The 22,637-nt window shown below is 38.7% G+C and overlaps 1 protein-coding gene across 4 annotated transcripts in view; it reads left to right on the forward strand.

The window, feature by feature from the left end:
* SLC1A1 (solute carrier family 1 member 1) overlaps positions 1 to 22,637 on the forward strand; it is a 61,733-nt gene that overhangs the window by 31,005 nt on the left and 8,091 nt on the right. For all 4 annotated transcript variants that reach the window (XM_080574452.1, XM_080574454.1, XM_080574453.1 and 1 more), the window contains 6 exons: positions 6,504 to 6,596; positions 7,857 to 7,971; positions 9,991 to 10,033; positions 11,394 to 11,501; positions 12,811 to 12,995; positions 15,021 to 15,128. In XM_080574452.1, coding sequence (XP_080430578.1) covers positions 6,504 to 6,596; positions 7,857 to 7,971; positions 9,991 to 10,033; positions 11,394 to 11,501; positions 12,811 to 12,995; positions 15,021 to 15,128 — 652 coding nt within the window. The remainder of the gene's footprint in view (positions 1 to 6,503; positions 6,597 to 7,856; positions 7,972 to 9,990; positions 10,034 to 11,393; positions 11,502 to 12,810; positions 12,996 to 15,020; positions 15,129 to 22,637) is intronic.

The following is a 22,637-nucleotide window of genomic DNA, read 5'->3' on the forward strand; positions in this document are numbered from 1 at the left end:
GATTTGCTTGATTTGCTTGTTTCAGTTTAAAATATTTATCTAAACTACACAAAATCTGTAATTCATGGATTACACAGTTTCATTTTTTTACCAGTGTTGGCACCTGTAGTACAGAGCAAGTGCTCTACCCAGAGAGTAGATCCCTCTTGTGTTGGTAGTTTTTTGGTTATGATAGCAACTCTAGTCAATTACTTGGTGATCAACTACAGACTATGCAAAATGTAGTTATGTATATATAAAATGTAGTTATGTATATATATACACCAGTATACATATATATATATATATACACCAGTATAAATATATATATATATATATATATACTGGCATAAAATTTCTTTTTTAAGTGGGCAGTGTAGAAGGTCATTCCAACATGAAGGAAAAACACGGAAGGACTAGTGGGGTCCAATATTTTTGGAGGTTTCATTAATCACAGAATGGATTGGGTTGGAAGGGACCTTAAAGATCATATAGTTCCAACTACTTGTAAGTGTACCTTACGAGGTTGCCTCCCTTAAACTCCCATTTTTATTCCAACCAAAATAATAAGTACAATGAGAACATTAATATTAGTACTTGATTTGTCTGATTTTGTAGGTTGGTCACGGGGGGCAAGGCTGGTTTGTCTACCAACTGCATTAATTTGTCTAAATAATTTTCCTGAGTACAAAACTTGCATTGTTATTATTAATCATTATATTAAAATATATTATTTATTATACAATATATATTTATGTATGACATACTATATAGTATTTATATAAGTATACATTTTTATATATAAGATATAAGATATAAGATATAAGATATAAGATATATATTAATATACATTTAAATTATATATTTAAATTATATACTTATATTCCTTATGTATTATGTTGCATGTTATTAAATAATAATAATAATAACAATAATTTTTATTAGGTGATTGGTTTCTTTTACATGAAACATTGGAAAAGTGCCCTAATTGCCCCAGAGTCTTGTTATTCCAAGCAAGTCTAGAAACAATGGGCCTCCCTTCTCTACTTCATTTCATAACTGGTAATGAGAGAATGTGCCTGTCACCCACATCCACTTAGATAAGTTTTCTGCAGGACAGGTCTTTCAGATTGTAATTTCACAGAGTTACTCTGGATCTGGGTAGAAATAAAGCAACTGCATAGGCAGGTCAGCAAGGTGGCACGATAGTGACACTGTGCTGCCATGAGTGTCACTTTGTCATATGTTTTACTGGATACTGTTGCCTGGTGGGACTTCTTGAGATGGGTATCTGCTGACCCTGCCTTTTGTCAATTTTGACTCCCCGCAACTGTGCTGTTGAAGATGGGGTGCCTTGCACTGTCATTGCTGAGTGCCTGCTGGGAGTCGCTGGCCCTTTTCAGAGCTTCACCTCAGCACTGCGCATGATCCTGGTGGTACCAACATGGTATAGGATGGACTGCAGTGTCATGGTATATCACCTCAATCTGTAATCCCCATGCAGGACTGCTGCACTCTCTGATCTTTTTTTCCCTGGAGACCCAGCAAGTTTCTGGCAACCAGGGATAGAACCCAAGAGAATGGCACGAGGCTGTTGCAGGGAAGGTTCATATTTGATATTAGGAAAAAGTTCTTCACTAAGAAGGTGGTCAGGCACTGGAACAGGTTCTTCAGGGAAGTGGTTACGACACCAAGCGTGCTGTAATTCAAGAAGTGTTTGGACAGGACTCTCAGACATATGGTTTGGTTTCTGGGTAGTCCCACGTAGAGACAGAAGCTGGACTCAGTGATCCTTGTGGGTCCCTTCCAGCTTGGGGTACTCTGTGATTCTGATTCTATGATTAAGCTTTATTTTTATTCTGAAAAATCTAAGTAACTGTTTTTGAAAACTGAAAAAGAAGTACAGAAATCATTGAGAATCTTGTTACATTTACTAAGAAACAGTAAGAAAGCTGTAGACCAACCTTCAGGCTTGAGAAGAGGTTGTCTGTTGGCAGCTGAGCAGAGGCACTCCTATATTTAATGGGAGTGGAATCATCATCAGCTGATGAAGAGAGGAAAAAACAAGAAAATGTAAGAACTGTTTTCAGTTCACAGTGTTCCAAAACAACCTTCCTAAGCAGCAAGGCAAAGAAAGTCAAGTGTCACAAAAAATGCAGAAAATAATTGGGTTTCTCAGGAGTCTTTCTATATTGTCACTACTATTGAAGCATACAATTCAATGATTTTTCAAGCCTTTATTATAACTTTTCTAGCACTTTCAAAGTTCAGTTTTGTTTAGGAATGTTCTCTGTTCCCGTGACATCAAAAAAGGAAAAAAAAAATCACTCTTTTCAGAGAGAAAATAGTAAATATTAGTAAATATTTGTCTTAATTGAAGTTGCAATCTTATGTTACACTAATGTGTAATTTTCTGTAAATCAGAAACTAAAAAAATGATTCGTACTAACATCAGTGGCTACCAGTAAAAATTTCAGAAACATCATGTTTAGTATTTAGGCCCAGCTTTTCCTAAATCAGACTATACCCTTGTGTAAGGAGCTTTCTTTATACATGAACATTTTAGGAAAGCAGTTCTAAATATGTGCGAGATTTTCTAAGAAATTTCAAATGGACTTCAGAAATTGCAGATGAATATCATTCAGTTATAATACAACTCTTGGTTTGATGCATTTCTCCATGTAGACGGGGCTTCTAAAGTGAGTTGGAAAGCTGTGTTTCTTTTCTCTAACTTAGGCAACATGGCATATTCCAAGTGCAAAAATCAGTAGCAGAACACAACATAGGACAAAACCAGACAGGTTTAATCACCTGTAATAATTCAGTTTTACCACTCCGGATTTTTGCAGGTTTCGTATTGTACCCCTTTTGGTTCATTTTTCAAAATGGAAAGGCCTGGAAATCCTCTGGTAATAAAGCAAAAATATCAGCTTTGAAAATGAAAGAAAATTAAATTGAAAGGCTTCCTGGCAACACCAACGAAAATATTCAAATAAAAAAGGACTGGATACAGAATTTTTAAAAGTTAGTGTAAAATGATGAATGGCTGAATTAGAATTTTCCTTTTTTAATTTTTTTGGTAGTATTTGAAACAGAAGATCTGCATATCTCACTCCAAAGTGTGTGGCTGTGCTGTTCTTTTGAGGTTTTTATGGCATCCCTCATTCCTATTGTGTTTTGGTGTCTTCTAATATGTTGTCAGACAAAATGATTAACATCAGTCGTGTTGTTTGTCCCATCCTTTCCTTAAAAAGGGTGCATAGGAAGTGCAGCATTTCATTTTGGTTGTATTTGGAGATCCCGGGACAAGAAAGAGAGTATGTGAGAGACAACTTCACCATTTGTTTCCTTTTTTATTCTTTTACAAGTGTATGTTTTGCAAAGTAGATAACTTTGAAAAAAAAAAAAAACAGTTGCAGGACACTGTGCAATTGATTCCCATCTTTGGCTGCAGATATTAAAGTGTTTATTCTGCTTAGAATAACATAGATAAGGAGTAGATAGATTAATAGATTTTAACACCAGTTGAAGTCTTGCATATTATAACCACAGAATGGAGTTCCACACTGCAGTGTCTGTGACTCAATTAGAAGATCTCTTGAAAGAAAATCTAAGGAACTAATTTGAAATACAGCAATTTTGAAATGTGAAATGCTCAAGTATGGAGGAGAATCCATCATGCCTAATAAAATTCTATAAACTTCATTTGCAGTCAATCTGCTTAAACCTGTTTAAACAGTATAAAACTTGGGGGTAGGTCAAGGGAGGGAAAGTGCAAATAAACTAGATGTAGTGGCAATCGACAGTAGATAGACAAGTTTAACTGCAGTGTTTTTGTGATCTTATCTTTATTTACAACATTGCAGGCTTTCCGTTTTGAGTAGTGTGTGTGCCATCTTAGGCTGAGAAATAAATTTTCTTATGAACTAGAGTAAGCTGTATGCTTTGTTTAGTGCATCTTCCATTAAATCTTCCAGTTATGTGCAAAGAAATTACAGACTTGTGGTGTTATTTCAGTGGAAATTTTGTTCTCAGTTGGCTTGAGAAGCCCATAGCTATCAATTATAACATATTATGACTTTCTCACTCGTGACAGTGGGATGTAGCAGGAAAAAAAAAGCTACTTTTATATATTGTGTTTTCCTACATTTAACAAGATAAACCTTTGTAAATCTATCTGTGGAACTTCTAGTGGATGCTACTTCATTCACAAAAGGGAGCATAATCCTGATAATTTTGTTTCAGAGTACAGCTGTTTTCAAAAACAAAACAAAACAAAAAGACAAAAAAGCAAACAAACAAAAAAAATCACTTGTCATGCTATAGCATACTTGTACTTAATCATGTCTGCCTGACTTATTTGCAAGTTTTTACAGTTCCTAGGAAAGCAGCACCAACATTGCAGTAGAAGCACAACCTAGATTCTAGCACAGCTCACTCTTTAACAGGATCATTATCCAGTTTAAAAATGCAGGGGCAAAGTTTGCCTTTAATTATGCCTCTATAACTTCAGTGAACATAGTAGTTTGGAAAGGGATTTTATTTGGAGCCAGCAGAATTGCTGTCATAGGAATTTTGTGTCATACTAATTGTAGAATCTTTATAACTGACTACTATGGGGAAATAAACTTGCACGTGTATTAAGCTGTACGCTGGCTCAGCAAGACTGTCAAGCAAAAAAAGGTCATAAAACAAGTTTTGTGAAGAACTCCATCCCATGAGAATATGTTACCATCCCATCTTACCTCCACTGGCCATCTGACTGCTATTGACAGTCTATAAAGCAAGCTTAATTATAGAATTCAGTGTTTCTAATTTTTATGAACTTTTTGTTAAAAAATATGGAACTTTGGTAATACCAGTTCACTTTTTTTAAAAAAAAGTGATGTTAAACCTTCCAAGTCAGTATGGCAGGTGTGTAAGTTTTAGCACTGACAGCCACTGAAACCAACTCTTCCATTGTCCATAGAATCCCTTGACTGTTATTATCCATCTCAAGAGTTCTTACTGCCAGTTTCCACTGTTTATCCTACAGCATTGCAAAGAGCCTCCTTTCCACCGTGTTTTACCCAGTTGCCAAGGCAAGAAATAAAAATGGTAGCCCAGATTCTATGTCCATTCTATTGTTTGCTCCTCAAACAACCACCTCAGTGCTGCAAGCCTCCTGTAATTACTGTGGCACTGTGTTTTTCTGTGCACTGGTCTCTACCATATTGCAATACGAATAGATTTTTATTATCATTATTTGCTGTACAAGTGAGATAGTCTTTATGTACTGATTTCTGCATTTGTATATAGTTCTTCTGCAATCAATCTGACAATATGCTGTTTTGTGGAAGATCCCAATGTAATCAAATCGATGATGAAATAAAATAACCTTCATTCTTCCCTAACAGGGTTGTTTGCATTTTGAATAACAATTAACAGAGCAAGTAAGGCATTATATGAATACTCTAGGCACAAGTTGTTACTGCTCTTAGTATATCTTCTGAAAGAGGTATCAACACTTGGTTAAAGTATGCTTGCTACAATCCTTTCTGAGCTCAAAGATCAGTAAGTTCATTAGTGTCAGAAATCTTTGATTTTTTTTCCTTTGTTTTTGAAACTTAATTCTTTCTGGAAGATCACCTTTCTCTGAGGCTAAATATCCTCATGGTAAGGGAATCTGGCCAGACTTTGATAATCTGACTCAGTAAACATAAAAATGTAAATGGATCACAAATGTATAATAGATAGCAGTGAATTATTAACTAGTGTCGTTATAGACAGTCAAGTCACGATGCTCATTTTATCCTGGTTACTGAATTGTATGCCTACAGACACAAATGTAAATATTTTAAACAATTACAAAACACTTTCTGATCAGTTTGATATTATATTGCTGCCAGATGCTAAGGTAACTGCAGAACAGCACATTTCTTAGAACGTTTCCCACCTCCATTAACAAAAGCAGCCCTCAGTTCCTGGCAATGACAGATACAGGCAGAGTAATGGGTACAACCCAGCCCCTGCAGAACAGCTTTAGTCCAAAAAAAAGAACAACAACAACAAAAAAAAAACCTTGTTAACAAAAGCACAAAAGCAAGCCTGCTAGGAATGAGCCTGGCTTGTCTGTGTGTGCCTTTGAGCAACCTAGGATAAAAGACCTGAGACAGTCCCACTGTCCTTACTTTTAAAACCAAAATGTTACAGATCTGATGAAGTGAAGTGGTCAAGTAATTATAGGAATAGATTCTAACATGCTTTCATTGAACACAAGAATCTAATTCATCACCTACACCAAGGAATCAGAAAAAGATCAATTATTTTTTTTACTAGAAAAATCCAGGTAGAACAGTGTAAAGAAGAAGAAGGAAATAAGTTGGTCTGCTACAGAAATTTTTCAGAAGTGCAACTGCTAATGAAGTGTTTAGAAATATCTAGAATAAGGAAATATTTTCTGCATAGAGTTAAGCATCTACAAAAATACTTAGTTTCTTCTAAGACTATTTTTTAGCATTTTGTTTTTGTGGTTCTTTTTGCAGGTGTTGCTGCTTTGGATTCCAGTGTTTCTGGGAAGATTGGTTTGCGAGCAGTCATATATTATTTCTGCACCACAGTCATTGCCGTAATACTAGGTACTCTGTAAAAAGTTACAATGCTATTAAAATCTTCATCATTGCCTAATTAGAAGTATACAGCACTATGGCAATGCTAATTTACCAAGACAGTATGGAGAGGAGATTCAGGAATCATACAAACACCATTATACACACTTGTAGCCAGATGCAGGGAGAAGTTAGTCCTGCTATTCAATAGTAAGATGATAAATTCTCAGCTGCGAGAATGTATTACCTGTTTCACCTGAAAGAGTGGGAGAAAACATGGCTTTCTGTGTCATCCAGTTCCCTTCCTAGAAGTTTTTTATCCCCTATGACACTGCCAGGCTCCACTCCCACCACTAGGAAGTTCACGTCTCCTCTTGCAGAAAGTTCATTCCCTACAAACAGCGTTGAAATCTCACGTATTTGCTTGAACAGACATCTTCAGGCTGTGTTCTTAAAGAGAAATAAAATTAAGCCCTCTGCTGTCAGCTGTCATGTCATTTGTGGATTACCTTTGTGTTTTGTTGAGTTCAAGTTAATACTATGCACAGATATCACCCACTAAAAATAAACTGTTGTATATTTATTTGAAGTACAAAATGTGCATTGTATGTAGCCTACTTATAAACCAAAGCAGTATTTAACAATAAAGTATCACATACAGACATACGAGGCTAGAGTCATTCCTAGAGGTTGCATTATGGAGAGCAATATATCACTGCGGTCACACTGTGTAGGATAATATCTGTCTGGGAATTTTCAGTGAATATACAGTGAGGAAGACTTAATAAAGACTGACATGTTTTATCTGGATCCAGCTTTGAAATTGTCCCTGTCCCAAAAGAGGGGTTAAACCAGAGAACCTCCAGAGGTTAATCTAAGAGGTTAATATAAGATGTTGCATGATACTATGATATTGCTTGTTTCATTGTGCAGAGTTACATAAATGCAGTTTGGATTTTGAAAATCAAAAGTGTATATTTGGAAAGGGCTAGCATTTCTACGTATTATTAAAAATGCCTAAAATGAAGCCACTAAAGTCAGTGGAAAATTAGTTACTGGTTTCAGTAGTCACAAGTTTAGACCTAGCATTTCCTGCCCCCAAATTTTTATTTGTTTCTGCAGCCACTTCCTTATGTTGCTTTATTGCTATAAGCTAGTTTTACCAAAGCAAAGAAAATTTGATGAGTTTAGCTCATGAAGATTTTAACTACACAAGATGCATTACACAGACAGGATGTATCAATACCTCTGCTTGCACTGTGAACTGTTTCCCTGGTTCTCCTTCTTAAGGGATTGTCTTAGTTGTGACTATTAAACCTGGAGTGCCTCAAACAGCAGATGAGATTGACAGAGTGGGCAGCACCCCTGAAGTCAGTACTGTTGATGCCATGCTGGATCTGATCAGGTGAGATTTTTTTTTGTTTCCATACCCTTTTTGCAGAAGTCCAAATAATAAAGTTGTAATATGTAATACAATAAAAACACTTTCCAGTATTTTTGGAATGAACAAGTAGAGAGTAATATGTATTCCAACAAGTTAGACATTTTATAGTATATTCCAAGTGGTTTCTTTAAAATGTTGCATCAATGTTTTGTAAGGCAGCCTTATCATGAGTTTGTCTCCAATAGCATCCTGGTAAATGACAGATCTGTAAAGTGGTTAGAAGAAAGCAGCCCCTGGAAAGTCTGCAAAAGACTTGAGTGGGTTTTCAGAATTGATAAGAATTGAATAAATTCTGACATGTTTAGGAATTAGGCAAAATCCAGAAAAACAAGGCCGCATTTCCAATAGTAGCTAAGCAGTTCCCTCACAAACATTTCTGCAGTTTTTTTTTCTTCAGCTGCAGTTAGTGTCTGTTCCATATCACTGTTCATGCCCACTATTTTTTTTTTCCTAGAATTTTTACTTAATCTATCATGTAAGATTCAACTATGTATCTAAAAGTGGCTTTCTCAGCATTCTTCATTTCGTGAAATGACTGACATTTGCAGATGCAACTCCAGATCCACAGTTCTTTGCCATTTTTTTTATATACATGTGTATATATATATGTATGTATTTGCTTACATATCCTATTTAATAGCAAATGTCTGTTGTCATCTGGCACATCTCTGCCCCAGCCCAGATCAAGGTAGACCTCTTTGGTGTGAACAGTCCTCAACCCCACAACCTCATATTCAACAATCCACAGCTGTTCCCAGCCTCTATTCCTTCCTGCCTGTGCATGAGCAGAATGGCAGCTCTATGGAGTATTCATCTCATTACACAGGGTTGTTTGCCCCACGTATAAACAGCAGGGCACTGTGATCAGCCACATAATAAAACATAGTGCAGTCATTTACCACTAATTTCCACATGAATATGTCCATACATATTCACAGGGCTGATGAAACTCCATGCAAAAACCCTTTTTTTTTATATAATAAGGACCATAATTTAGACTGTTCTGGGTTTTACACTTCATAGCTCAATTTCTTGTAAACAAATGTAAGACTGTAATAGGAATTACTGTTGAGGTCTGAAACTCTGATTTAAAGGATTTGTTGTTACTTTTTTCTGTGTATTCATCAGATTTACAATCCAAATCCAGACAGTCTTGTAAAGATTAGTGTAAATCCCAGGCTTCTACAAACTACTCTTGTCTTAAATGAAATTTTGCTTTAAAAACTTGAAAAATAATGACAGAAGTGTGTACAAGATATGGAAGGGACATAATGAATTCTGCTTCATTGTAGAAACTGACTTTCTCTAGAAAATAAGTTGAATATTCAATAAATAATTAATGCTGTTTTCTGCAACTGTTTGAATGTGAAATTGGCCATAGGAAAAGAGAGACACAACTGGATTGCACTTCTCCTGACCTGATGTCCTAATTTTTCAGTTCATGAAAGCAGCCCTTGACCCTGGAATAACACAGGGGAATCTTCCATAAGCCAAGATTAATTTCATATTTCAGAACTACAATGGAACACACCACATATCTGATGCTTCCAGCATGGTGTTTGTAAGAGTTATTCTTTTGTTCCAGCATATATTTTAGAAATTCTGTAGAAGACTTCAGACTGTCTCCTGTACTCCTTGTGCAATTGATGGAAATGATGCAGCAGGAAAAACAAAACAAACCAAAAACAAGCAAACAAAAAACAAAACAAAACAAAACAAAACTTCAGTAGCTAACAAACAGAAATACCATATACTGAAAAATAAGCCCAAGGATTCCACCTTAGGAGGACAGTCTACTGGTCATTAGAAGTCCTGAACCCTTGATTTTTCTGGACGTCAGCTCTGTCAGTGCTAATCACATTGTTCTCTGGATAAAGGAACACAAACTGATCTATTTTTTAAGAAGTGAATTTTATCATTTTATTTAGATAAACAATTTGTTCTTAGTATAGTGTTGAAATGCTTCTCCTTTTTTAACAGGAATATGTTCCCAGAAAACCTTGTCCAGGCCTGTTTTCAACAGGTGAGTTTGAACACCCTTCTTTGTTATTATAGTTTTCATTGCTAACTACAAATTCTTGTTATTTTATTTCCCAAAAACTATGTCATTTGAGAATAATTTTTTAGAAGTCCATGAGTATCTTAATCTCCCATAAAAAGACTTATTTTAAGGCATTTTGTTTTTGTTTCCATTACGATAAATACTTTGTTGTCAGCTCTTGATCATCCCTTGCAAAAAGACACTGTTTAGGAGCTGGATGCAGAAATCAAGCAATGTATTAATACTTAAGTTTTTCCGTTTTGGGACAGGCAGTGTTACAAGGACAATGTCATGAGGATTTACTCCCACGTTCTTTAAATCCCTCCATGTCTGATGAAGTTTGCATAACTCAGCCTTCACCCCACTGTGTCTCACATCAGATGTCCATTACCAGTGATGCTGGTTCATCTTGAGGAAAAGGTTGCCAGATGTTAGTCTGAGACATCTCTTTTCAGAAGCAGTGAGATTTGGAAGTTGAAAAAGGAAACCCCTGTCTCAGCCTTACTTCAGATTCAGTCATCTTTATCCATAAATATATCAAACTGTATTTTGTGATGGTCTCTCCCTTTTTGTCTTCTTCAGTGGCTGCCTACTAGTTACTCTGAAGTTTGTACATGAGGCAGTTTACCTTTCCCATCAGAAAATGATGTTAACTGTCCTGCTGTGCAGAACACTGAGCATATTTCCAGTTTACAAAACTTCTCCCTGCACATTTTTTCATCTGTTAATGACTTCAGAGGCAACTCTTCTGCCTTGTGGAAGTATACAATCCTGTACTAAACTTCATAGAAAGAATGAAGGTAGACAAGTCCCTCTTTTTATGGGCCATATAAAACAATATTGGTGTAATTATCCTTAGAGCAGGATGCTACAGCGTCCTCTGTAGGTGATGAGACTGACACACGTTCTCTAGCAGTGTACCATGTGCAAACATTCTGTTTGTATCAAGTGCATTGGCACAACAGGCCTCTCCTGGGGTGTCTGTTGGTGATTCTCTCTAGACTGTTCCAGTAAAAAATCCCTTTGCCTTTGTCAGGAACAATATCTCATCCACTGCAAGACTGCATCCAGGTCCGCAGGGCACCTGGGAATCTGGATAGCAGAATTCATAGTATATTACCTCTGAATCACTTGTTTGAATTACAATATCTGAGCAATAACAGAGCAACGGTGTCTCATATTAATTGGGAAATTATTCCCAATTAATTGGGAAATAATGTGTTTGTGTGTCAGATCGGTTTATTTTCATGTTATTTTTAGGGGGTGTCTATGCCTTTGTCCATGAGTTTCCTCATATTTCTAAATAAGATGTTCTGTTGTTTTTTTTTCGAAACTTTTTCAGTATAAAACCAAACGTGAAAAAGTGGAAGTTACAACTGGCGTGGATAAAAATAGCTCCATATTTACGGAAGAATCTGTTACGTCTGCTACGACAGCAGAGGTTTCAGAGGTGCGACCTTTATTGTTACATTCCATTATAATATATGAATTTGGAAGGAAGAACATAGATTAAATTTGATTTAGTTGACACGGCACTTAATGATTGAGAGAAATATGGAAATGGTACATAGATATATTTTAGGGAGGCCACAAAACTTTAATAAATGCTATGGCTAGAGCTGATTATGAGGATCTTCAAGTAAGTTTAAGAAAACCTCATGGCTCTAGTGCTATAAACAGTACAAAGATTATAGATTATATAGGAAAATAATGAATTCATATGCTCCAGTAAATGTATATGCAAATTAATTGTCAATTAGAAATAGAAATAGAAAATTGTAATTTTTTTTTTGAAGTGGAAAACAAAATAATAGATAGCATTTGTTACTTAATAGTTTGTTATTCTGTAAAAAAATGTTAAGAGACCAAAGTAAAGATGTTTAACAAACCTCTGATTAGAGGTCGGGAAAGCTTATGGGTGTTGACAGTTTGTTAAGCCTATAATTACACTGCAGAATAGTAAGAAAGGAATTCATTAGTCAATGAACACAGAACTATGAACAATAAAAGATCGATGTTCCTTTTACTGTATTCCTTCCAAATTTCATCACATAGTAATGAGAGCATGGGAATATGAGCTATATGAAAGGGCATTAATTAAATCCTGAAGCAGGATTCCGTGAGGAAATGCACCCATCATATATTAATACTGTACAAACACAGAGGAATGTGCGAATAACTACCTAGTTAGTAGGATTTTTTTGTGATGTGCTTCAAACTCTGGTATAAATTATGCAATTTCACTGACTTCAGCTGAAAAGTAGATTTTTAAATGGGGGCAAAATTGAACAGCATCATCCCAGCTCTTACACAATGGAGTATTTATCTTATATCTGGACAAAAGCTGTTGAGCTGCTTAGAAATGACCACAGGGATTCTACATCAGCTGAGATTTGTTCACCACAGTACGGAGTAAGTATTGAGTACAATGAAGGCATGACTGAGGATACCTGGACCTTGCCATTCTTTGTGTCAGAAGTGTGTAAAGGCCAACATAAATTAAGGGGTGCTTTACTCTCCCATAGGATGTGATCAGATCATTGCATAGCCTTAAAATACAAAGCTTTTAAAGGCAGTTTTAATTCTACCTTCATTCCTGAACTTTCCCATGCAGCAATGCCAGAAAGGGAATGGAATATCTGGAGAAGAGGTCCATATCTTTCCAAAGAAAGATCTAATTATGCTTTCATTTTAGAACTCTTTAAAGTAAACTCTGTGTTTTCAGATTGTAACTTTTTTCCCTTGACTCTGATCTATAGAACAAAACCCAAGAATACAAGATCGTGGGAATGTATTCTGATGGCATCAATGTACTTGGGTTGATCGTCTTTTGTCTTGTTTTTGGAATGGTTATTGGGAAAATGGGAGAGAAAGGCCAAGTGCTGGTGGATTTTTTCAATGCACTGAATGAAGCTACAATGAGTATAGTTCAGATAATTATGTGGTAAGTCCAAGGGTATACTGGCATTTCCTAACTAATTCTTTAGGGGGGTTTTGTCATTGAAAATGTAAGAGCAGACTCATACTTCACATTTGCTTTTGTATGTGTGCTCTTCAGCAAACAGCTTTAAAGGAAGGCTGGTAAACAGTTTCATTTATACAGAATTTGATCCTTTTGAGGAAACTAGAGACAAGGCTTCCACTTACTATACACTAAAGGAACAGTCCCATTGATACACAAGAATCTTGAGTTTTTTAGACATTGTCACTAGAAGTTTATATCAAACCAGTACAACTGTGCTGGTGATTTGAGGACTGTAGAAGAATCACCCACATGCCTTTCTCAGTCTTGAACACTATTCCCTGATAGCCTTTATGTTCACAGGGTAGCTGTCCTAGGAGCTGAGTTCCTTTAGAAATATAATTTAATATACAAGCCACAGCATAGAGCAAAATCCAAAACGATATGCAAGATACAACTTGGCATCATTTACCTTGTGCTAATAGGCTTTGCGAGATAACATTCTCACAATATTCTCACATAATGTTCCCAGATCGGAAAGAAGTAGAAAGTAGCAACACATCTGATGGTGTTTAGTTGGACTTCAGAGCTATTCACAAAGCTTGTGTCCGTGCATTCAGTAGGTGTGCAGATTACAATTACAGGATCAGCACCACAAGCACATCCAATCCTTTCCAGAGTTTGATCCTACATGGAGTGTGCATTGTGCCATTTGCTGTGTACTCTCTGCCTGTATCCACCTTGCTTGTTTCACACTAACAGTAGCTTAGCAGATCCTTCCCTTCCATGTATTTTCCCTCCATTTCAGCACACTGAGATGTCTGCAAAACAGTAAACCTGTCCAGGGCTTAGCTGCACACTTCTTGCTGGTTAGTCTCTGCAGCTTGTACTGTGCTAGACAGTACAAATCTGGTGCCCAACTGAGTTAAAGTCCCATGGAATAGGCTGCCTCACTCTGCAGCAAATTACCGCTAATAAGACCCCAGAATTAGCATGTGCTACAAATACAGGATCCTACCCATAAGCTACCCTTTGTTTTGCATGTGCCTGAGTCTGGCTTCAGGCTCCTTGTGTCTCTAGAGATGTGGGAGCTGTTGCTTTGTATAAGGTAAAGATGGACACTGGCAGTGTGAGGAATTAGTTTTCCTTTCGCCAAGTTCAGCATTCAGCAGGAACTAGGACCCCCTACTTTGCACCGGGGGAAAGTACTACTGTGTTTGTGAGATAACACACACACATTTTTATAAGTTAATATTTTAAAATGTATAAATTTCATAAACTCACAAATTTATAAATTAGTTTATATTACATTTATCAAAGCTGAAAATTGGCATCTTGTCTGTGTCACAGCCTGCTCTGTGGTGGTAAAAGGAATGCAGAGGAACTGGTGCTAGCATAAGCCCTGAATTTTGCCTTGAATTTGTCTGCTGTAGGCAGCAGCCAATGCAGCTATTCATTTCCGCTGCACATGGCCTTGAGCAAGTTCACTGTGGGATGGGGACCCTTCCATCAAACAACAAACTGATGACTGTGCTATCCCAACATTAAAATGACTCTTTTGTGTAGGTGATTCACATACAGTTCCCAGTGCTACAGGGCAGTTCCTGAAAGTGCAGGAGACCTTTCCCATCTCTGTGTGATCAGAGCACAAAATCTTGGTCTCAACCCTGCAAACTTCCACCTTCAAGTAAGGTTATAGCCACTCATAAACATTTGCTGCAGCAGAGCAAAACCCACACCCATTCCTAACTTCTGTGTATTCTGGGACAGTAGATCATGCAGTAGCTGTTAGACCATGCACAAAGTTAAAATTTATTCTGATTTCCTAGTCTTTTTTTCTCTCTAATGTAACCTTGCTGCAAGTGAGTAAAATCAGTTGTGTAACAGAACATCAAAGCAAATCATTCAATCTGTTGCAAAAACCTTTACTGTACAAGAAATCGTGACTTGTTGAGCATGCAGTTTTTCTGAGAATACATTTTTAATTGCTTTACTTTTGCTTTCTAGGTATATGCCAATTGGTATTGTGTTTTTAATTGCTGGGAAGATAATAGAAGTTGAGGACTGGGAAATCTTTCGTAAACTGGGTCTTTATATGGCTACAGTATTAAGTGGGTACGTTGTTTTGTAAAGATTAAATTAAATGTATGCAATTTTTGGAGCTTAGTTGATTACAACTTAATTATCTACAACAACCAGCGTCTCCTAGGTCAGAAACAAAAAATACTGTCAATGAAAATTGTATGAGAATGTTTTGAATACACGTTTTGCTGAATGTATGTTTTGTTTTAAAACCTAAGTGCCATGAATTCTTAGAAGAAACAAAAAAAGGCTGTTCTTGTATTCACTATTTTGTCTTCTCAACTTGATGCTGAAACAGATAATATCACTGTATTTGAGGGATATGAAGATGGTGAAGGGCCTAGAGGGGAAGACGTATGAGGAGCGGCTGAGGTCACTTGGCCTGTTCAGCCGGGAAAAGAGGAGGCTGAGGGGAGACCTTATCACAGTCTACAGCTTCCTCATGAGGGGGAGTGGAGGGGCAGGCACCCATCTATCTTTAGTGGTCAGCGATAGGACTTGAGGGAATGGTGTCAAGCTGCGACAGGGGAGGTTCAGGCTGGATATCAGGAAGAGGTTCTTCACTGAGAGGGCTGTCTTGCACTGGAACAGGCTCCCCAGGGAAGTAGTCACTGCACCAAGCCTGTTGGAGTTTAAGAAGCATTTGGACTCTTAGTCATATGGTCTGAATTTTTGGGTAGACCTGTGTGGTGCCAGGAGTTGGACTTGATGATCCTTATGGGTCCCTTCCAACTCGGGATATTCTATGATTCTATGATTCTATGATTTTTGAAAGTCGCATTGCTTCTTTTAAAAACTAGAAAAAATTGGAAAAGGGTAAGGGTAAGGTGAATCATGTCTCAGAGGGGATTTCCAGGCCAATGAACATACATGAATATCTGTATAAAGCTGAGAATTTCTATGGGACCTCTGGGACCAAATTATATCAGTTGCACTGCCCAATACAAATGCAAAGTAAATGCACGGCATGAGAAATGATGCCAAAGAGGAAACCGATCCTATCCCACTCCAACACGGATCAGGTAGCTAACACTGAGAGTAGCTCTGGGGATCACACCATTCTTTCAACACAAAAATAGCTGGTAAAGCTGCAAAAGTAGCAGTTGCTATCTGCATAACGTAACCAATCAACAAAACATTTTTGGTATTCTTTTTGTAGACCCTTGACTGTATAGAACAGTCTGAGGCAGAGGCAGTTACACCTGCAGAAATTCTTTTGCAGATACAGAACCTTCAAATGGTATTCATTGTAATACTAGATCATTATACATCTCTGAAGAAAATTACTATTACTGCAAAGAAGCCTTTGGAAAGATAAATAGATTTTATGGTCCTAATAAATTAAATCCATTTAAATTTCTATTTCCAGTTCAGTGGAACGTAACTTCTAGGCTGTCTTGGTTCATTGCTTCATTCATTCATTCACTCCTGTAATTCCTTCAGTAAGCTATGGATCTATTCATATTTTGTCTAGAGGCTAGATCCAAAGTTGTTCAAGAGCTTCTTTCCCCCTGCTTTATACATATCCGTGGTATTTTCTTCAAATGTTATTCACCTGCTTTCTGACTAACAAGCAAAGAGAAGGGTAATATTTTAGTCTTAAATGCAAACTTCTTTATAAAGAATCAAGAAGGATCTCTTTTTTGCATGATTTTTTGCTAGATAATAATAATTATTTCAAAGTTTTTGTGTTGTTTTGTGCATAAACCAGCATGTTTGGACCAGCTGTTCAAAACTTGAGAAGTAGTGACTTTCTAAATAAAAATCACAGCTTCAGAAATAGCAATGAATTATCACTTTCAAAAATGCTATAGAGATGAGTGATAGTTGTGTTTGTCTAATACATAACATTGTTTTTTTTCTTATTTTCTGCACTGGTTCTTTCTTATTTTCTGTTTCATCTTGGAAAATAAATCTAATTTTTAAAGGATGCACAAGTTGATGTTTACCAGGAGACTGTAAATCATGAGGCTAATACTTTCTATATAAACTATAAATGAGATCATGACCAGAAGTTAGGTAGAAGTCATTTATAGAATGACACTGTATAACTTCTGCACATTTTCTATGTTATTAAAGCCTATTAATTCAGAGGAGGAATATGTTAGATGGATTATGACTACCCTTTGGCTTCAATTTTACATCAGATAGCAAGCTTTATGGTTGCTTACCTATTAATGGTTACTGTTTGCACTGTAACAGGACATATCTTCCTTAGGATGTGCGTGAAGACACAGTACCTTCTCCAGATTACTTCCTTTGTGAAGTATCACCACATACAGACACCTGTTTACCTGGTAACAACCAAGCAACAACGCATACAGCAAGGGTGCCCACCATTATATCCTTGGCAAGAAAAAGTATGTTCCACTGAACTCCACTGAACTCCATTACACAGGTCACAATTTTCCCTGATGGCTGCTAGTACAGCATTTCTGTCTCTTAAGGGAAGGTCTACAGAGGGTGATGCTCAGGGTGTTGTAGAGAATGGCAAACATTCTCTGCAAAACTGACCATCAGGAAGGGTATATTAGATCGTAGAAGCAAAGATGACACTGTACACACAAGGCTGTAGGCTGCAGGGAAAAGGTGCCTGTCCTATCTGCCAAGCCTCATACGTCATAAGGACTATTATCCACTGCTGCTGTTTCACATGGGCACCAATGATGCAGCCAGGAGCAGTCTGAGGAGTGTCAAGAGGTATTACAGAGCCCTGGGAGCAGCAGTAAAAGACACAGGAATGCAGGTAGTTTTTATCATCAGTCCTGCTGGTCAAAGGCAAGGGGAGTGAAAGGGCCAATCGATTCTGGCAAATCAACAGATGGCTATAGGACTGGTGGCATAGACAAGGGTTTGGCTACCTAGACCGTGGGACTTGCTTTGAGAAACCTGGTCTGCTGGGGGCTGATGGGGTCCACCTCTCAGAGAAGGGGAAGAGCATCTTTGGTCATAGGCTTACCAAGCTGGTGAAGAGGTCTTTAAACTAAAGTTTTCAGGGGAGGGAAACCTCAGTCCATCCTGCTCCTCCCAGTTTGATGCCAGTGTCAGCAATAGATGTCCAGAGCCTGGAGAAGGATCATGGGTCAGCAGGAAAGCACCTGAAGAGCAGCACAAAGTAATTCCAGCCACTCCAGCCAGTAAGTTAGTTTCATCAGGGGCCCAACTCAAATATCTATGCTAACGCACGTAGCATGGGAAATAAACAAGAGAAGTTAGGGATGTTTGCATGCCTGCAGTGCTATGATCTCATTGACATTACAGAGACATGGTGGGATGGCTCGCAGGACTGGAGTGTTAGGATGGAAGGTTATAGGCAAGGGAGGTGAGGAGGGGGTGTTGCCCTCTCTGTCAATGAACAGCTGGAGTGCATAGAGCTCTGCCTGGGGATGGGAGAAGAGCTGACAGAGAGTTTATGGGTTAGGATTAAAGGGACAGCAGGGGCAGGGGACATCCTAGTGGGGGTCTGCTACAAGCCACCTGATCAGGAAGACCAAGCAGATGAGGCCCATTATAAACAGGTAGAAGTAGCCTCACATTCACAAGCCCTGGTTCTCATGGGGAACTTTAACAACATCAATATCTGTTGGAGCGACAACACAGCAGGGCAGAGGCAAACCAAGAGATCCCTGGAATACATTGATGACAACTTCCTTCTCCAAATGATAGAAGAGCCAAAGAGGAGAGGTGCAGTGCTGGATCCCATTCTCATCAACAGGGAGGGGCTGGTGGGGAATGTGAAACTCAAGGGCAGACTTGGCTGCAGTGATCGTGAAATGGTGCAGTTTTGCATTCAGAGGGCAGTGAGGAGGGAGCACAGCAAACGCTCTGTCCTGGACTTTGGGAGAGCAGAATTTGCCCTGCTCAGGGATCTGCTTGGTAGAGTACCATGGGACAAAGCCCTGGAGGGAAGAGGAACTCAAGAAAGCTGGTTAATATTCAAGTACCACCTCCTTCAAACTCAGGAGCAATGCATCCCAACAAAGAGGAAGTTGGGCAAAAATGCCAGGAGACCTGCATGGGTGAACAAGGAGCTCCTGACCAAGCTCAAAAAGAAGGCCTACAGAGGGTGGAAGCAAGTACAGATAGCCTGGGAGGGATACAGAGACACTGAGCAGCCAGGGATCAGGTTAGGAAAGCCAAAGCTCTTTTAGAATTAAATTTAGCTAGGGACATCAAGGGCAATAAGAAAGGGTTCTATAGATGAAGTGGTGATAAAAGGAAGATGAGGGAAATTGTGGGCCTTCTCCAGGAGGAAACAGGAGACCTGGTCACCCAGGATATGGAGAAGGCTAAGCTACTTAATGAATATTTTGCCTCAGTCTTCACTGACAAGAGCTCCAGGGACAAGGTGTGGGCCCCAGAAGGCAAAGGCAGAGACAGGAAGAATGATGAACCACCAGTGTTGGAGAAGATCTGGTTTAAGACAATCTAAGGAACCGTAAGGTGTACAAGTCCATGGGACCTGATGAGATACATCCACAGGTCCAGAAGGAACTGGCAGATGCAGCTGCTAAGCCTCTCCCCATCATATATGAGAAGTCGTGGCAGTCCCATTTTCAAAAAGGGATAAAAGGAGGACCTGCAAAACTACAGGCCAGTCAGTCTCACCTCTGTGCCCAACAAGATCATGGAGCAGATCCTCCTGGAAACTATGCTAAGACACATGGAAAATAAGGATGTGATTGGTTACAGCCAGCATGGCTTAACTAAGGGCAGATCGTGCCTGACAAAGCTGGTGGCCTTCTGTGATGGGGTTTCAGTATTGGTGGATAGGGGAAGGGCAACTGACATCATCTACTTGGACTTGCGCAAAGCATTTGACACTGTCCCCCATGATATCCTTCTCTCTAAATTGGAGAGACATGGATTTGACAGATGGACCACTTGGTGGGTAGGGCATTGGCTGGATGATTGCACACAAAAAGTTGTGGTCAATGGCTCAATGTCCAGGTGGAGATCAGTGATGAGTGGTGTTCCTCAGGGGTCAGTACTGGGACTGGCACTATTTAACATCTTTGTCAGTGACATGGACAGCGGGATCGAGTGCACCCACAGCAAGTTTGCCAATGACACCAAGCTGTGTTGTGCAGTCAACACACTGGAGGGAAGAGATGCCATCCAGAGGGACCTGGACAAGCCTAAGAGGTAGGCCTGTGTGGACCTCATGAGGTTCAACAAGGCCAAGTGGAAGGTTCCGCGTCTGGGTCAGGGCAATCCCAAATACAAATACAGGCTGGGGGGAGAATGGATTAAGAACAGCTCTGATGAGAATGATCTGGGGGTGCTGGTTGACAAGAAGCTTGACGTGAGCCATCAGTGTGCGCTTGCAGCCCAGAAAGCCAACCATATGCTGGGCTGCATCAAAAGCAGCGTGGCCAGCAGGTTGAGGGAGGTGATTCTGCCCCTTTTCTCTGTCCTCCTGAGAACCCAGGTGGAATACTGTATTCAGCTTTGGGGCTCCCAGCACAGGGAGGACATGGATGTATTAGAAGGAGTTGAGAGGATGGAGCCACAAACATGGTCAAGAGGCTGGAGCACCTTTTCTATGAAGACTGGCTGAAGGAGTTGGGGTTGTTCAGCCTGGAGAAGAGAAGGCTCCAGGGAAACCTTATAGCAGCCTTCCCATACCTAAAGGGGGCCTACTGGAAAGCTGGAGGGGGACTCTTTGTCAGGGAGTGTAGTGAGAGGACAAGGAGTATCGGCTTTAAACTAAAAGAGGTTAGGTTTAGATTAGATATAAGGAGGACATCCTTTACTATGAGGGTGGTGGGGCACTGGAACAGGTTGCCCAGAGAAGTTTTGAATGCCCCATCCCTGGAAGTGTTAGGGCCAGGTTGGATGGAGCTTCAAGCAACCTATTTTAGTGTGAAGTGTCCCCAGCCATGGCAGGGGTGTTGGAATTATACAATCTTTAAGGTCCCTCCAATCCAAGCCATTCTATGATTCTATATTTTCTGGCCTTCAGGAATGCCCTTTTTCCCATTGCTCTTCAAACTGGAGGAGTTGTGCTTTTTCTTTGTTTTGGATTCTGTTCCCACCATATTTTTAGCTTTCATCGTTATTTGCCTTGTGTTTGTGGTGTTTTCTGTTCATGTACATCTTTTGTAGCCATTTCTCTATCATCCTTCCTTTAAGGTTGGTCCTAAGAGTTACAGGTTGTCTCAAACATACTTCTTGTTTTCACTAGCAAGAAAAGTGTGCAAGATCACGAGAGCTTGTATGTCTTATCCTCCTCTTCCTTTCCCTTTTCTTCCCTCTCCAACTCATTATATACCTCACTTTCTTCCCAACTTTCTTATTCATGACCTTTCACATCCTCAACCCTACCAACTCTTTCCCACCATTGTCTGCGACATATCTCAGCCTCTATTTAGGTCAACACAAGGCAATAATCTTCCCCTAATGCCTCTGCTCTGGTTGCCCAGAAAATGTCTTCATCCCATCCCTTTTTAGAGCAGCAGTGTCAGGATTAGGATATGTTAGCAGTCACAGAGGAGAAAAATCAAAATAGGAGGCATAATATGATTGCCAGAGAACTCTCAGCCTAAGGGAGAAAGGAAGCTGCAGCAAGCAGTCTGGCCTTGTCTTTGCCTTTGTCTCTTCTGAAAGCAGCAAGACAGTTACATTTCTGAATGCTTAAAGAATGCTATTTTGAGAAATAAAAATTGCTGCTTGTTATGTGTTGTGTTTAATACATGCAAATAAATATTGCTTCTAATTTGTCTCATGAAAATCAGTAGTAACAAAATAGATATGCACAAATGTAATTTTGGATAATGCCATGTTTATGCTGCAAAGTGCAGATCTAAAATTTTCAAAATAACTTTATTTGGAAGTCATTATGTTTGTAGATGTAGACATTACTTGAAAAGTTTACTCGCATCAACATTTTTGTTAAGACACCCAACAATATCTAAGTTTATGTATTTTTTCTACATGTTCTGCATAATTCAGTTTGTTCTCAAGCACCATTTTATAAATTATTATGTTTCTTTCTAGAGTTCTTTACAGATTTTTATTGATACATGTTGTGTGCTTTCTTTTACATTCCGATAAATAAATCATTTTTCACATAAAGAGTGAAAACTTAATGCCCATTGTCTTTAACAAGATCATTTTTCCAAGGAAACAAGTAGCTAGATGTCAGGGCCTTTTCAGTGGTTTTGTAAATTTCCGTACTATGGCTCTGGCTCTTAATTGCCTGTTTTTGGCGGAACAAATGGCACCATGATTTATTGTCATCTTTATCAACTACTCTAAATTATAAAGCACTGTTACAGCACAGTAACATTTGCAAGAATATCTTGTGAGGACAGAATAAAAATACCACGGTCATATATGCAACAGTTCTGGGTTTTGTGTTTCCATGCTGTTTTAATTTCTTTTCAAAAAAAGCTGATGTTGCCATGATGGCTTGTGACCTTGGAACACAGGAAATACTTCACAGACTATTCACATATATTTCATTTCAAGTATACTCATAGCAGGCTGTTTGCCTATAATCTTAATGTCCGCAAAACTCTACAGCATATGCATTCAGGA

The sequence above is a fragment of the Anser brachyrhynchus genome (genome assembly GCF_964034855.1).
Source record: "Anser brachyrhynchus genome assembly, chromosome: Z".
Taxonomy (NCBI): domain Eukaryota; kingdom Metazoa; phylum Chordata; class Aves; order Anseriformes; family Anatidae; genus Anser; species Anser brachyrhynchus.